Source organism: Bubalus kerabau, chromosome 16 (assembly GCF_029407905.1).
Source record: "Bubalus kerabau isolate K-KA32 ecotype Philippines breed swamp buffalo chromosome 16, PCC_UOA_SB_1v2, whole genome shotgun sequence".
Taxonomy (NCBI): domain Eukaryota; kingdom Metazoa; phylum Chordata; class Mammalia; order Artiodactyla; family Bovidae; genus Bubalus; species Bubalus kerabau.
Genome location: NC_073639.1, coordinates 29,106,165 through 29,120,408, shown reverse-complemented (window position 1 = coordinate 29,120,408; position 14,244 = coordinate 29,106,165). Strand labels below are relative to the sequence as shown.

Here is a 14,244-nt window from a genome sequence, read left to right as displayed (position 1 = left end):
TTAAACTTCTACACATACCCCAAAATACTTATATGAGCCACAAATGGTTAAAAAAATGCTAGGAGTAGTCACTCATCATAACACAGAAGTAACTAATTTTCTTTTTCATATAGGCACCCCCACCAAATTCTATCTGATTGAGTATTTTTCTGTAATTTAAGACAACAATAAATCTATCTTGTCTACTTAATGCCCCCCAAACTAAGGCACATGACACTTTTACTAACTGAGGTGTGTCTTAAGGACACTAAGAAAAATTTAAAAATAAACAACAGGATAAACCAATATAAAGAGATGAGACATTTTGAAGAAATCAGATTTTTCAATATCTAAGGCAATTTTTTATAGAAGGATAAGATGAGGTAATGCATTTTGATTTTCAGAAGAACAGGTCATGATGTAATAAAGATTGTCATTCCATATCAGATCTCTTTATTTACATTCTGAAAGAAGGTGTGGAGCAAAGCATAAGTTTCCAAAGGATTACCTATTTTTCACTAGAAGACACAGTATGTGAAGGAGCTGACAAGTATGTGAGTGTACTCAATGTTGATCACCCACCCCATACTCAGGAAATATATTTGGAAACAGTATCAAACACTATTGCCTGATTTTAAAATACTCCTGGACTTCTTACTGATCAATACCTCTTAGAGAAAGGATAAGAGTATAGCATCTGAACTGAAACAGTATTATTAGAAAATGATATTTTGAGCATTAGGATATATAATTCATGTTGCTTTCATTTGCTCAGACTATTGTAAAAAATCCATAAATCATTTTCTTGTTCATGTATTGCTTAAGTGCAATTTGTCATTTTGCATTAAAGGGCTGCTTCAGCTCATCAGTGCTTTTAATTCACTGTTTAGAGTTTAACAAAATGCTGGCCCTGTCTGATAACGGAAAAGACACTGAAATGTGAATCCCCATCAATATTAACAAGGTTAAACAAAATGGAGAAAACGTTTCTACATTGAATATCAAGTAACATTTAATAGCTAGTATTCTCAGCCCCCCAAACAGGTTGGTTTGGTCTCCATTGGGTTCCAAGCATTAGAACACAGTAACTAAAGAGTTACCTGAATGCTTATAACATATAGCATGTATATGCTATAAATCTTTTCCAGCCAACTCTCATCAACACTCACTCTCCTGGAATGAACCAAAACAAACAGTATGGCATTGGTTCCAAAGCCTTGCCTTCACACCTCTGAAGTTAGGTTACACTGCTACAAATAAACGGATTTCATGGTTACCCATAAGAGCTGCCATACAGTCCAGATCCTTTGCGTTTGCTCTCTGCACTGTGCTTGCTGGGAGTAATATAAGTGCAGTGAACCACCCAGCTCAACCCTGGCAGGGGTTTGGCATTTGAAAGACTCCTTATTGACAATTTAAATTTTATTTCTTCTATTTCTTTAAAAAAAAATTCTCTCAAAGCTCTGGGCACACTGCAATAATAAGAGGATTTAGAAACAAATTGCTTTCAAGTCAAGTTAAACCACTGCAAACACTCATTCATCCAAATGCTAGTTAACAAACTTGTTTCCCTGCCGCCTTTCCCTGAAAAGGGCAGGGAGGAAAGCAGCCCCGTTAGTTTCAAAGTTTGTAACTACTGTGTACAGAAAACGTGACTGTGAGATTCTTAGCGCCCACCCTCGCCTGCTGCCCTTAGAGGACAATGAAATTAACAAGGATGGTTTATCACTCACACACCAACAAGGACTTCTATGAAGACTGATTTTGATAACCAACCCTCCAAATAATAGTAATAGCTGCTTTCCCCCATCTGTTTTAGGATACAGTTTGCGTTGGCCCGGAGAGTTGGCGCTCCTGGAGGGGACGTGGGGAGGGAGGAGGGTTATGTTAAAGATTGCTTCTCCCCGCCGGTTTCAGTTATGAGGGGGGAGGGGGTGAAGGACGCTGCATATAAGATATTCTGTACTTCAAAGAGATTGTCAGCCCCACCACCCGGGCTGTTATTTATGTAATCACGGCCTCACTAAATTCTGGGGTCCGCCGAGTGAAAAAGCAAAGGGGGAAATCTGCTCCATTGACACAGCAAGGAAGAAAGTACACGGGTTTTAAGAAGGCATTTTTTAAAGATAGATTTAAAGTGTTGTTTTGTTCCTTGGGTGATGGGGTGGGGCTGTTTAATGGTTCCAGGGTAACGAGGCAGAGAAGGTTGCTAACGCCAATGTCTGAATCGTGGCCCGGGACAACATGCTCTTGCAATTACCCTTGGCTGGAGCGACGTAGAGGGAGGCGGACCGAGGGCTCGTGCTTGTTCTCACAAGAGGAAGACCCCGTCGTCACCCCGCCGATTCCAGGGCGCCTCGGAGACTAGAAGTCAGAGAGGCGAGACCTCTAGAGGACCTCGGCCGGCTTCACCGGCGCGGATCCTAGCCTCTGCGACCCAAGAAATCCTGCAGAGCCCCCAACAGGCCGGCCCAGCCGAACCAGAGCCCCAAAGCAAAATTCACTGGCTTGTCCTGTGCGGCTTTCGCCGCTAGGAGACGCCTGTAACCCACGTTTGTGGAGAGAGTTTCCCTTTCAAACACAACTGCTTTCAAAAAAAAAAAAAAAAAAATGCAGCTCAAGTATTACAGTGGATGTAGTGATTATTTACAGGCAAATCTGGCCATCTCTCCACGTTCTCATCTCCACCTCTGGAAGCTCTCTGGCTCTAAGCGAATGTCCAAAGTCTGCTCAAACTTCATCTACGTTTTGAGAACACAATCCCCCTCCCGCAAACAGTTTCTGGATCTGCATTGTCATTCAGCCGCATGCTTCTCACACGCAAACACGCGCGCACACACAAGTGTTTCCGTACGTACAAATGAAATATTAGAAAATTACCGTCATTTTAAAAATGTTCCAGGATTATTCTGATGAGTCAGCTTGAAGACCTCAAAACATTTCATTTCAATCCTGCAGATCTAAGGAAAAATCAAAAGGTGGGGGGGGGGGAGAAAGTACAGATGCAATGCCATTATTAATATTCAGATACACTATAATCTCCTTTTCATTGATCCACAGGTCCTTTTAAAAACTGACGCTCCATTCTCAGCTGCAGACGTGACGCTAAAATCATTTTAACTGCGGCGGTTTTCGCTTGGCTTTGGCCAATCGTCAGTTTACTGCAGCTGGAAAAGGATTAGCCATTTTTGCTGGCATCCTTTCCTTCCAACCGCTCAAAGGCTGGACCTATCTCCATGAAAGAGCCAATGGGGGCGGGGGGGGGCCTAGAGCCGCAGACAGGCACTCAAGGGACTCGCAGAGACAAGCCTCAGTCTATGTTCCCGGCCATGGCCACTCGCCCTTCTTAATTCCCTGCCAGGAGGGAATGACAACATACCTCAGGATCGGGTAAATGACTCTCCTTTTCCCCGCAGGTTGTGGCGGTGTTACTCCCGGGTCATTCATTACCAGGAAGCCCCAAGGGATCTTTCTATCTTGTAGCATAAGAAGGCAACTCAACAAGGGCTGCATTGGTTGAATAAACAACCCCCTACAGCCCATTAATTAATACACAATTACGCTTTAAAAAATCTTTTTTGGAGAATTAACATTGAATCCACTCTAGCATTGAAGAGTTCACGCTGTATTTTAACTTCACAAGAACTGGGTGCGTTTACGCGCCGCTTTGCCCCGGCGCTTCGCCGAGAGTGAGCACTCAGAGCTCTTCAAGCGCATCCTTCGGGGCCCCGGAGGTGTTGGAGGGATGCTCCGTTGGGACTTATACAGAGCGGTGAGCGGAACCAGGCAGGATGGATGCGAGCGCCGTGGATGGATGTGCAAGCGCGTTTGCAGATACTCGCAGCCTCACACACACTGGGGCCCCGCGTGTGCACGGCCCCAGCCCACGCACCTACCCTCAACCCCGCCCCCACACGCGTTCACAGCCGTCCCTCTGCCCTCATCCTGCGGTCTTGCTCCAGGCTGGGCAAGAATCGGTGCTCGGGTCTAGTGTAGGGAGGAGGGGGAGATCGCCAATTGTCAGAAAAAGCAGAAAAAAGCCTGTGCGCGCCGCCGCTGCGTCGCACTTGGCAGGGGGAGGCGCAGGGATATTCGAGGCGCCTTGCAACGAACGGCAGAGCTCCGTGCCCGAGGCCAGAGAGTCAGCGCTAGGCTGGCGGGCTGGAAAGCAGAGCTCAAATGAAACTCTTCAGTCGTTGATCAAAGGGCTCACAGCTCAAACCAGGTCTCTAAGCCAATTAATTTTTTGGTAAGATACTGTGGATGTACGTTTAGGAAGGGAAGAGGCGAGTATAAAGCGTCTGCACGTCTATAGGAGCCGCCAGCGTTCATCCCTGGGCTTGCATCCCCTGGCTGTTTGGGACCCACCTCCCCTCCACACTCCAGCTGTCTAACCCCTTTTCCCCGCAGCCCCTTCAGACCTTCACACTTAGTTTGACACAGCCTACGCCATATCTGTTTTTAAATGTCCTGCTAATCTCCGCCAGGGTCCCTTAAATTGGTAACCCCAGCCAATTAGTGGCCCCTCTGCAACTTTTTCCTGTTTTTCTCGGTGACTTATTTTCACGATCAGCAGCAAGGAAAACACCTTAAAGGAAAAAGAATGTTAGCGTCATTGGAAACCCCGCTCCTGGGAGAGGATACCGCTGCTGCTATTATGTTTTCGCATTTGCTGATGCAAACAGGGAAACCTCTCTATTCCCTCTCCGTTACCTGCGGCTGGGGACTGGGAACTTTCCGAGGCAGAGTCCCCAGCTAGCACCTGGGGACCTGCCGGGCTGTTCTCGCTCTCACACTCACACTCACCCCGGCAGCTCAGACGCGGGTTCCATCCCGCCCGGCCCGGTTACTGCGTGACGCGCCTTCTTGACGGCCAGTTTGTCCAATTAGTTCTGACTCGGTGGGTGGTGCTCCTCGGCGATTGGTTGGCAGAATGAGGGCGCTGCGCAAAAACAGAGAAGCGGAGCGCTCGGAGCTCAGAAACTGCCAGCCGAGATCGCAGGCTTAGGGCTGAGGCAGGAGGAGGAGGGAGGAACTGAAAAGCAGAGAGAGGTTAGAGGAAAGAAGAGGCTTGGGAAGGAAACAGCAAAAAAGAAACTGCTCCTCACAGTTACTGAGAGGCAAACGACGGTGGAGATGAGGACAGAAAGAGGCAAGACTATGACAGCCAAAACAGACAAATAGAGCGAAAGAGGAAAAAATGCCAAGAACATCCATCCGGAGAAATGAAGAGAATGAAAGTTTTATGCTGCAGAGCCATTCTATGCTTTTCCGGCACAAAATTCCCTCGCTGTTTTTAAGCCCTTTTGCATTTGCCAGCCGTTGACAGTAAGAGGCATGTTCAGCGGTGCCAACAGCATCTCCTCTTCCTTCTCCTCTTCCTCTTCATCTTCCTCCTCCTCCTTCTCCTTTTCCTCCTCCTTCTTCTCCTCCCATCAGCGAGAAGACAAACCGAGGACAGTCTTGAAATACCGAAATTTCCTCCTTGGGATTTGCCAGCGCCGCGTTGCGCCAAGACTGTCGGAATAAAGGACGCTGACTATTGTATTATTATTTTATTAATTGGTCAGTGGGAAGATTACAGATGAGGAAAGGGGACGCCTGTCACCCTTCCTGTTCTAAGATTTAAAAATGAGGTTGAATTGGGGGAAACCCTAAAATGAAGCAAAAGAAATAAGATTTGTAAGGACAGAAAGCCACAGGAGCCCCCCCCCACCCCCCCACAGCGCACTTTTATTTGTATTTTTTATTTGAGATTTTTTTTTTTTCCCGTGGTGGTGGGGGAGGTGATTGGGTGGCTGACTGGCTGCGGGAAGCTGCTTCCTTTCCGTTTGGAGATGATTGTGCTATTATTCTTTGCCTTGCTCTGGATGGTGGAAGGAGTCTTTTCCCAGCTTCACTACACAGTGCAGGAGGAGCAGGAACATGGCACTTTCGTGGGGAATATCGCTGAAGATCTGGGCTTGGACATTACAAAACTTTCGGCTCGCGGCTTTCAAACGGCTCCCAACTCTCGGACCCCTTACTTGGACCTCAACCTGGAGACCGGGGTGTTGTACGTGAATGAGAAGATTGACCGCGAGCAAATCTGCAAGCAGAGCCCCTCCTGCGTCCTGCACCTGGAGGTCTTCCTGGAGAACCCCTTGGAGCTGTTCCGGGTGGAGATCGAGGTGCTGGACATCAACGACAATCCCCCCTCCTTCCCGGAGCCGGACCTGACCGTAGAGATCTCTGAGAGCGCCACGCCGGGCACCCGCTTCCCCTTGGAGAGCGCATTCGACCCAGACGTGGGTACCAACTCCTTGCGCGACTACGAGATCACCCCTAACAGCTACTTCTCCCTGGACGTGCAGACCCAGGGGGATGGCAACCGATTCGCCGAGCTGGTGCTGGAGAAGCCTCTGGACCGAGAGCAGCAAGCGGTGCACCGCTACGTGCTGACCGCGGTGGACGGGGGAGGAGGGGGAGGCGGAGAAGGAGGAGGAGGCGGCGGCGGGGGAGGGGGCCTGCTCCCCCAGCAGCAGCGCACCGGCACGGCCCTACTCACCATCCGAGTGCTGGACTCAAACGACAATGTGCCCGCCTTCGACCAACCCGTCTACACTGTGTCCCTACCAGAGAACTCGCCGCCTGGTACGCTCGTGATCCAGCTTAACGCCACAGACCCAGATGAGGGCCAGAATGGAGAGGTCGTGTACTCCTTCAGTAGCCACATTTCGCCCCGGGCACGCGAGCTCTTCGGACTCTCCCCTCGCACCGGCCGGTTGGAGGTGAGCGGCGAGCTGGACTACGAAGAGAGCCCGGTGTACCAAGTGTACGTTCAAGCCAAGGACCTGGGCCCCAACGCCGTGCCTGCGCACTGCAAGGTGATAGTGAGGGTGCTGGATGCTAACGACAACGCGCCGGAGATCAGCTTCAGCACCGTGAAGGAGGCGGTGAGCGAGGGCGCGGCGCCCGGCACGGTGGTGGCCTTGTTCAGCGTAACCGACCGCGACTCAGAGGAGAATGGGCAGGTGCAGTGCGAGCTGCTGGGGGATGTGCCGTTCCGCCTCAAGTCTTCCTTCAAGAACTACTATACCATCGTGACCGAGGCCCCTCTGGACCGAGAGGCGGGGGACTCCTACACCCTGACCGTGGTGGCTCGCGACCGGGGCGAGCCTGCACTCTCCACCAGTAAGTCCATCCAGGTGCAAGTGTCAGATGTGAACGACAACGCACCGCGCTTCAGCCAGCCGGTCTACGACGTGTATGTGACCGAAAACAACGTGCCAGGCGCCTACATCTACGCGGTGAGCGCCACAGACCGTGATGAGGGCGCCAACGCCCAGCTAGCCTACTCTATCCTGGAGTGCCAGATCCAGGGCATGAGCGTCTTCACTTACGTGTCCATCAACTCCGAGAATGGCTACCTGTATGCCCTGCGCTCCTTCGACTATGAACAGCTCAAGGACTTCAGCTTCCAAGTGGAAGCGCGGGACGCCGGTAGCCCCCAGGCACTGGCTGGCAACGCCACGGTCAACATCCTCATCGTGGATCAGAACGACAACGCTCCTGCCATCGTAGCCCCCCTTCCGGGGCGCAACGGGACTCCGGCGCGCGAGGTGCTGCCCCGCTCGGCTGAACCCGGTTACCTGCTGACCCGCGTGGCCGCGGTGGACGCAGATGACGGCGAGAACGCCCGGCTCACCTACAGCATTGTGAGGGGTAACGAAATGAACCTCTTCCGCATGGATTGGCGCACCGGGGAGCTCCGTACAGCGCGCCGGGTGCCAGCCAAGCGCGACCCCCAGCGGCCTTACGAACTGGTGATCGAGGTGCGCGACCACGGGCAACCTCCCCTGTCCTCCACCGCCACCTTGGTGGTGCAGCTGGTGGATGGCGCTGTCGAGCCCCAGGGCGGGGGCGGGGGCGGGGGCGGGGGGTCAGGAGAGCACCAGCGCCCCAGCCGCTCCGGCGGCGGGGAGACGTCGCTAGACCTCACCCTTATCCTCATCATCGCGCTGGGCTCGGTATCCTTCATCTTCCTTCTGGCCATGATCGTGCTTGCCGTGCGTTGCCAGAAAGAGAAAAAGCTGAATATTTACACGTGTCTGGCCAGCGACTGCTGCCTCTGCTGCTGCTGTGGCAGCGGGGGGTCGACCTGCTGTGGCCGCCAAGCCCGGGCGCGCAAGAAGAAACTCAGCAAGTCGGACATCATGCTGGTTCAAAGCTCCAACGTACCCAGTAACCCGGCCCAGGTGCCGGTGGAGGAGTCCGGGAGCTTTGGCTCCCATCACCACAACCAGAATTACTGCTACCAGGTCTGCCTGACCCCCGAGTCCGCCAAAACCGACCTGATGTTCCTTAAGCCCTGCAGCCCATCGCGGAGTACGGACACTGAGCACAACCCCTGCGGGGCCATAGTCACCGGTTACACAGACCAGCAGCCCGACATCATCTCCAACGGAAGCATTTTGTCCAACGAGGTAAGGCTGAAGCGAAAGGACCACCATCTCTCATCTCCTCCATCCGAAAGCCTCCTCTAGCCCGGCCCTTGTATCTATGGTGCACTGTGTATTTATTTTTAGGATATTAGCTTATTTGTATCTTTGTGGGGGCAGGAATGGAAAGCCGCCTCTCCCACCCCTTCCTGTGTATCTTAAACTTCTTGTCGTCCCTAATTTTCTGCGCTCCACCCTTCCACATTTATTTTCATTCCCCTCCTTTGGTGCTTTGCCACCTTGGATCCTCCTTCTTCCCTCTGGCATCTTTCCTTTAAAATCCTAGTCCCCCTCACCCCACCCTACCCCACCCCAGTCCTTTCCCTTCTTAGAAAGCTGGGGGTAAAGGAGAAAGTGCCCGAGGGGAGAGGGAAATGCAGGGAGGGACCTTCTGGCACTGGCAAAGGTCTTTTTTTCTCTTTGCATTTGTCCCAAGCATAATAAAGTTAATTGTTTGGCTTTGTTTATCGATGCCTTCAGTCGCGTGTAAAAGTAAGCTACAGATTGTTTAACTTTGCATAGTTGTCTAAACTCGAATGCATGTTTTAGTGAATGAGTTATCAGATCCTTGTTCTCTGAACTCGGGTTGCAAAAAAAAAAAGCCTTCAGTTCTACTCTGGACAGCATTTACAGACGTTCTTGAAGCCCAACGCCCACACAGTGTGAATTTGAATGAAGTTGCTTTGGCACAAACCCCTGTAAGCGTAAACTCACGGAAAGGCTTCAACAGTTCTTGTCTTACATATTCTTTTTAGCTAATAATCACCTTCTTGCCATCGTTTTTGATGAATTACTGCTGTTGGCTTTCTTTATCAAAGAATTTGGCATGTCAATTCCGATTTCCTTTTTTAAGATGGAGAAGTGGCAAAGTTGAAAGGAGGGAGGGAGAGGGAGAACAGAGTTGATTTCTGTAAAAGAAAGTTTGGACCGGAAAAGGTGTGTGTGGGGTGGTGGAGGCGGGGAGGAGAATGCAGAGTGTGTTTGGAGGGGGAAGAATTGGGGCCAGGAGGGAAGCGGGTATTATGAACTCCTTTCTTGGCAGGTTATTTTATTTATTTTGAGTCTTAGATATTATTCATTGACTTTCATGAATATTTGTACAGCTCATTTGTATCTTAAGCACATTTTGAAAATAAACAACAAAATAATTCCATAAAATATCCAACCTTTTTGCTTATTGAGCGTGCTGTTTTTCTTGTGTCAACCAGTATGCACCTAAACACTTTTTTTAGGCCACTGAAAGAAAGACTGCAGCGTATATCTAGGTTGACTATTGGAGACAATAGTTTATGAGGGCCAGCTATGAGGTTATTTGCATTCTCTCTTTAAAACACACACACACACACTTAAAATTGGCCTTTTATTTGTGTATTTTTTTAACCTTTACTGAAAATCTAGATATGCAAAATCTGCATATCTTCTTGTCTTTACTAGCACTAGTCTTTATAAAAACTAGTCTGAGGTCTTAGAACAGCTTAGAAATTCCTTAAAAATGTACACAATTCCTTAAGCTAGAAATAGTTCCTAGCCTCAAAATCAGACTGTTAAACCCATAGCGTTCGAATGCTCTTGATTTATTTATTTTTTTTCTAGACTAAACACCAGAGAGCAGAGCTCAGCTATCTAGTTGACAGACCTCGCCGAGTTAACAGGTATGGACTCCTTTTTTTTTTCCTAGCTTCGTGTATAGACAAATTAGGACCTACTAAAAGTAGGAATTAGGTATATTATTCAATATCAAAATAGAAAATGATAAAATATTTCCAATTAGGACAGGATATAAATATTGATTATATTAGGTTTTCTAGACAATAAATTAAAAAATATTGGTGTGTTTCTTTTATATACAACCACTAAGTATATTTGAATATTTTGTCAGTTTACACTCCTACGCTGCTTCTGATAATCTTTCTAACTATTCCAGACATATACATATATATCTGTCCTATGAAAATGATATAAGCATATGCTTAGCTCCAATCATAGAATAATGATTGAACTTTACATGCCTTAAGGGCTCAAACTGACTGCTGATGCTCAGTGTTGGAGAGTTAGGCTTAAGGTTTTAAAAACTAGCTTTAAGCAGAAATCAAGAGCTATAAGCATCTGCAGCACCATAGGTGACCATGTGGTGGCAGAAGAATGTTTTCTGTGTTTCTTCAATCTTTTTTATTCTAATATTCACATTTTTGTACTTCTAGTTCTGCATTCCAGGAAGCCGACATAGTAAGCTCTAAGGACAGTGGTCATGGAGACAGTGAACAGGGAGATAGTGATCATGACGCCACCAACCGCGGCCAGTCAGCTGGTAAGTGTGATTAAAGGGCAATGCTGACTTTTATAGTGGATTTTTTAAAAATAAATCCTGAGAGGATGATGTTATAGGTAGTTTTTAGTGTTAGTAAACCTACAGAAAACTGGTGTCATCCTATGTTGACAATTGTATACTCAAAGGGACTTGTAATACCGTCTAATGTTCCTTTAGAGAATGAAAGTTAGAAATTCATTGTGGAATACGTGAGATCATGAAACTTTTCTTTTTTATGTCATATTCTTTCTGGGAATTATATTGCATACAAAGGACATAGATTTCTCACCTGGTCCAGTCCCCAGTCTTCAATCAATTAAGCTATTATTAGACTTGCTTATGGATGAAATAACAGAAGATGAATGAAATTGGTCACAAGAAGATAAGTGGATGACTGGGAACCAAAATCCAAATTTTCTCATTTCCAGAGCAATGCATTTTACATTCCACTGAATATTGAATGAAAAAAGGAATGGTGATTAAAAGTCATGAATAGATTGAAAGCGGGATTTCCAAATCTGGGTTCTTAGGCTTCAGGACATTAGTAAACATTTGATAATGTCCATTTTCTGAAGCATTCTTCATATTTTCAACAGGATCCATGTTCAAAAGTTGACCTCTGGGTGTATTTGCATGTAAGCTTGAAGGTATTCCCTGATAGGAGTTACAATGTGATACATATTTTTTACTTTGTTTTACTTTATTTTACTTTACTTTTCTCCTGTATACATGTCCCCTTCAAGTTTTATAGAATCCTGATAACTCTAGTTACTAATAATTAAAGAAGACACTGAAAAGAAATAAAATATGTACCTTAATGAAAACAGTTTCACAAGGTTTGGATTTTCTTCCTACTTTGTTTGCATATCAGTTATGAAGGATGCTTTTTGAATTTTTTTTAAAACTTTTTCTCTTTCAACTGAGTTTTGTGTTTTATCTGACACATAAAGCAATGCAAAGGCAAGCTAGCTTGTGTCACTTCTAAAAAACGCCCATCATTGGACTGTTTGGAGGTTCAACTTCATTCACTTGAGCTTTTAAGGTTTATTTTGGTTAGTGATTAAGCCATAGGGAGATAGGGTTCTCATTTTCAAGGTAACATTGATCCTCGAGAGCACCCATTCCTTAACACACTCCCTGGACCTCTGAAAGGTGTTGAGGCAGCGTGTCAAAGGGCAGTACCCGCCCCACCGTCGCCTGGCAGCAGTTGGTGGCTGCAGGCCTCTCACTTGGCTCATGTGTGGTGTGTCTGAGGCTGCCTCGGCCTTGGGAAACGCAGGCAAGAGGAGGGGGAGAAAAGACTGCTCAAGGGTCTCTTTATATTGCTGCAAGTCATTAATATGCAGACCTAATGAGACTTGAGAACTGCCAAGAATCCCCGGAGGTCCCTGCCCCTTGCGGGCCTTCACGCTAAGTGAACAGAGCATCTATTTAGTGTCTGGGAACCTGACAACAAACCAGATCCTGCCAGAAGTTTATATTTGAGTACAAAGTCCCTTTCATTTTTGGCCTATATATGACATATGATTTATTGTTATCTTTTAAAAGGTGTACGTTTGGAATTGCTCATTCCTATTCTTTTTCAGTTTCTGATTTCATAGTCAGCCTTTTAAAGCTTTTGAAACAAAATGTTTAACATTAAAAAAAAGAAAATCCCCCGCTGCATGTTTCCTTGTGGGTATATTTTATTCCTTTCCCACTCCCCCTTACTTTCCTTTTTTTTTTTTTTTTCTGTAGCACTCCAGTCTCAATGAACATTTCAATTAGTTTAGTTCCTCAGACATAATGAGCCATAATAACTTAACTGAAGAAAGAGAAAGGAATAAACATCTGCAAAAAGTGCTAAATTTGGAAGATGGATGGGAATATGTTCTTATCAATGTGCCTTCCCAGCGGTTCTTTTATTTCGCAAGCACTCAATGTTGCCATTTTGGTAACATTACTTACAAATTATTTGAGATGTCAAAACATTTGAAAATGTTAAATGCTAAATTGTGTTTGGAAAACATGTTTAAAAGCAGGGTAGTTTTCATTTTTCTTATTAAAATGGAAAATTCTTTTTTTCTGTCTTTAGGTTTTTAACATGTAAAAGTATGACAGAATTAACAATCTGTGGATCTATTTCATTAGCATTTATAGGGTTACCACAACCTATTGGGCATAATGATAGCTGTTTTTGAATTGTATTAACACACTTGTATTAAGAAATAATTACACATTTATGAGCTGAATTGCAGTCAGATTTAATATATCTAGTTTTATTGTTAAAATGATTTTACATTGTTTACCTTTTAAAGTATAAAACCCTAAATGCAGAGAATTAGGATGCCTTTATTTAATGACTTTTTTCCAGTCCATTCTTTGTTGTGTACTATAAACTTCACACCAAGTAGCTAGAGTTAATTTCCTAAAAGTTAAGCCTATCTCAGGCAAACAGGTACATCTGCTTTATTTCCTTATACAACCAGGAAATAAAGGATGATCTTCCAACCAGGATGATCTTCCAAGTTTGCAATATTTAGAGAATATTCTTCATAGCACATCTGTTTCCAGGGTTAGGATATGAAAAACTTTTGAGCTAATAAGCAAATCCCACTCAGCTTTAGGTTTTAAAGGGGAGAGTTAGACTATCAGGGGAAAACAACACTGAAAAGATATGAATTCTGAATTCTCTAGTTTATACCTCATTTCATGTTACATAGTATACACTGTTTAGCTTAGTTCTTCACCTGTTTAAGCTTCCTAAGTCTTTATTTATTCCCATTTTCATTTTCCGTGTTAACATTAATTTGTATTTATTTATTTGGATATGCCTTCCGTTTATTCTTCTATGAACAGTTTTCTTTTTTGTTCTTTCTCCCTCCTCCCCACTTGCTTTTCTCCTCTCTAAGCCATTTGCAGTCACCAATCTTGTTCATAGAAGGGCTTTAAACACGGAGGCAGCTGCACAGAGAATCACATAAGCTTTTTCAGTTTTCCACTGCACCTGGCTCCATGTGTGGAATTCTTCGACTTGACCACGGGTCTGTGGCACTTTCTTTCTATAGCCTTGTCAAGGTGCTTTCCGTTTTTTTCAGTACACTATTGATGTATTGGTTAGGTATGGCAGAAGTCCAAGGAGATGTGGTAAATGCTTGCATAAACCATCACAAGGGGAGAAACTGATTAATCACAGCTTAAATAGCCAAAAAAAAAGGCCAAAGTGAACTTAAAACTAGTATATGTTCAACTTTATAATACCATTAGATTAAAAGATAGATTTTTTTGTCTGATTTAAATACTGATACAACATTTTTAGCTGTAGAGTCTTAAACATTTTAGTATTATCCGAGGTAGATCTAAGGAGATCTGTTTAGCTGTAAGTAGTTGTTTCCACCCCACCCCCATTTATTAAGTACACAATGTGCACACTAAGATTAAATTTGAATTTATTTTTAATAATTGACCTTCTTAAAATGTATATTGAAGAAGAAAACC

At 45.6% G+C, this 14,244-nt stretch overlaps 1 protein-coding gene across 3 annotated transcripts in view; it reads left to right on the top strand.

The window, feature by feature from the left end:
• The first annotated feature begins 5,529 nt into the window (after window positions 1–5,529).
• PCDH10 (protocadherin 10) overlaps window positions 5,530–14,244 on the top strand; it is a 42,207-nt gene continuing 33,492 nt past the window's right edge. For all 3 annotated transcript variants that reach the window (XM_055550006.1, XM_055550005.1, XM_055550004.1), the window contains exons 1-3: window positions 5,530–8,444; window positions 10,053–10,111; window positions 10,661–10,767. In XM_055550006.1, the coding sequence (XP_055405981.1) occupies window positions 5,817–8,444; window positions 10,053–10,111; window positions 10,661–10,767 (2,794 nt within the window). In that variant the 5' untranslated portion in view covers window positions 5,530–5,816. The remainder of the gene's footprint in view (window positions 8,445–10,052; window positions 10,112–10,660; window positions 10,768–14,244) is intronic.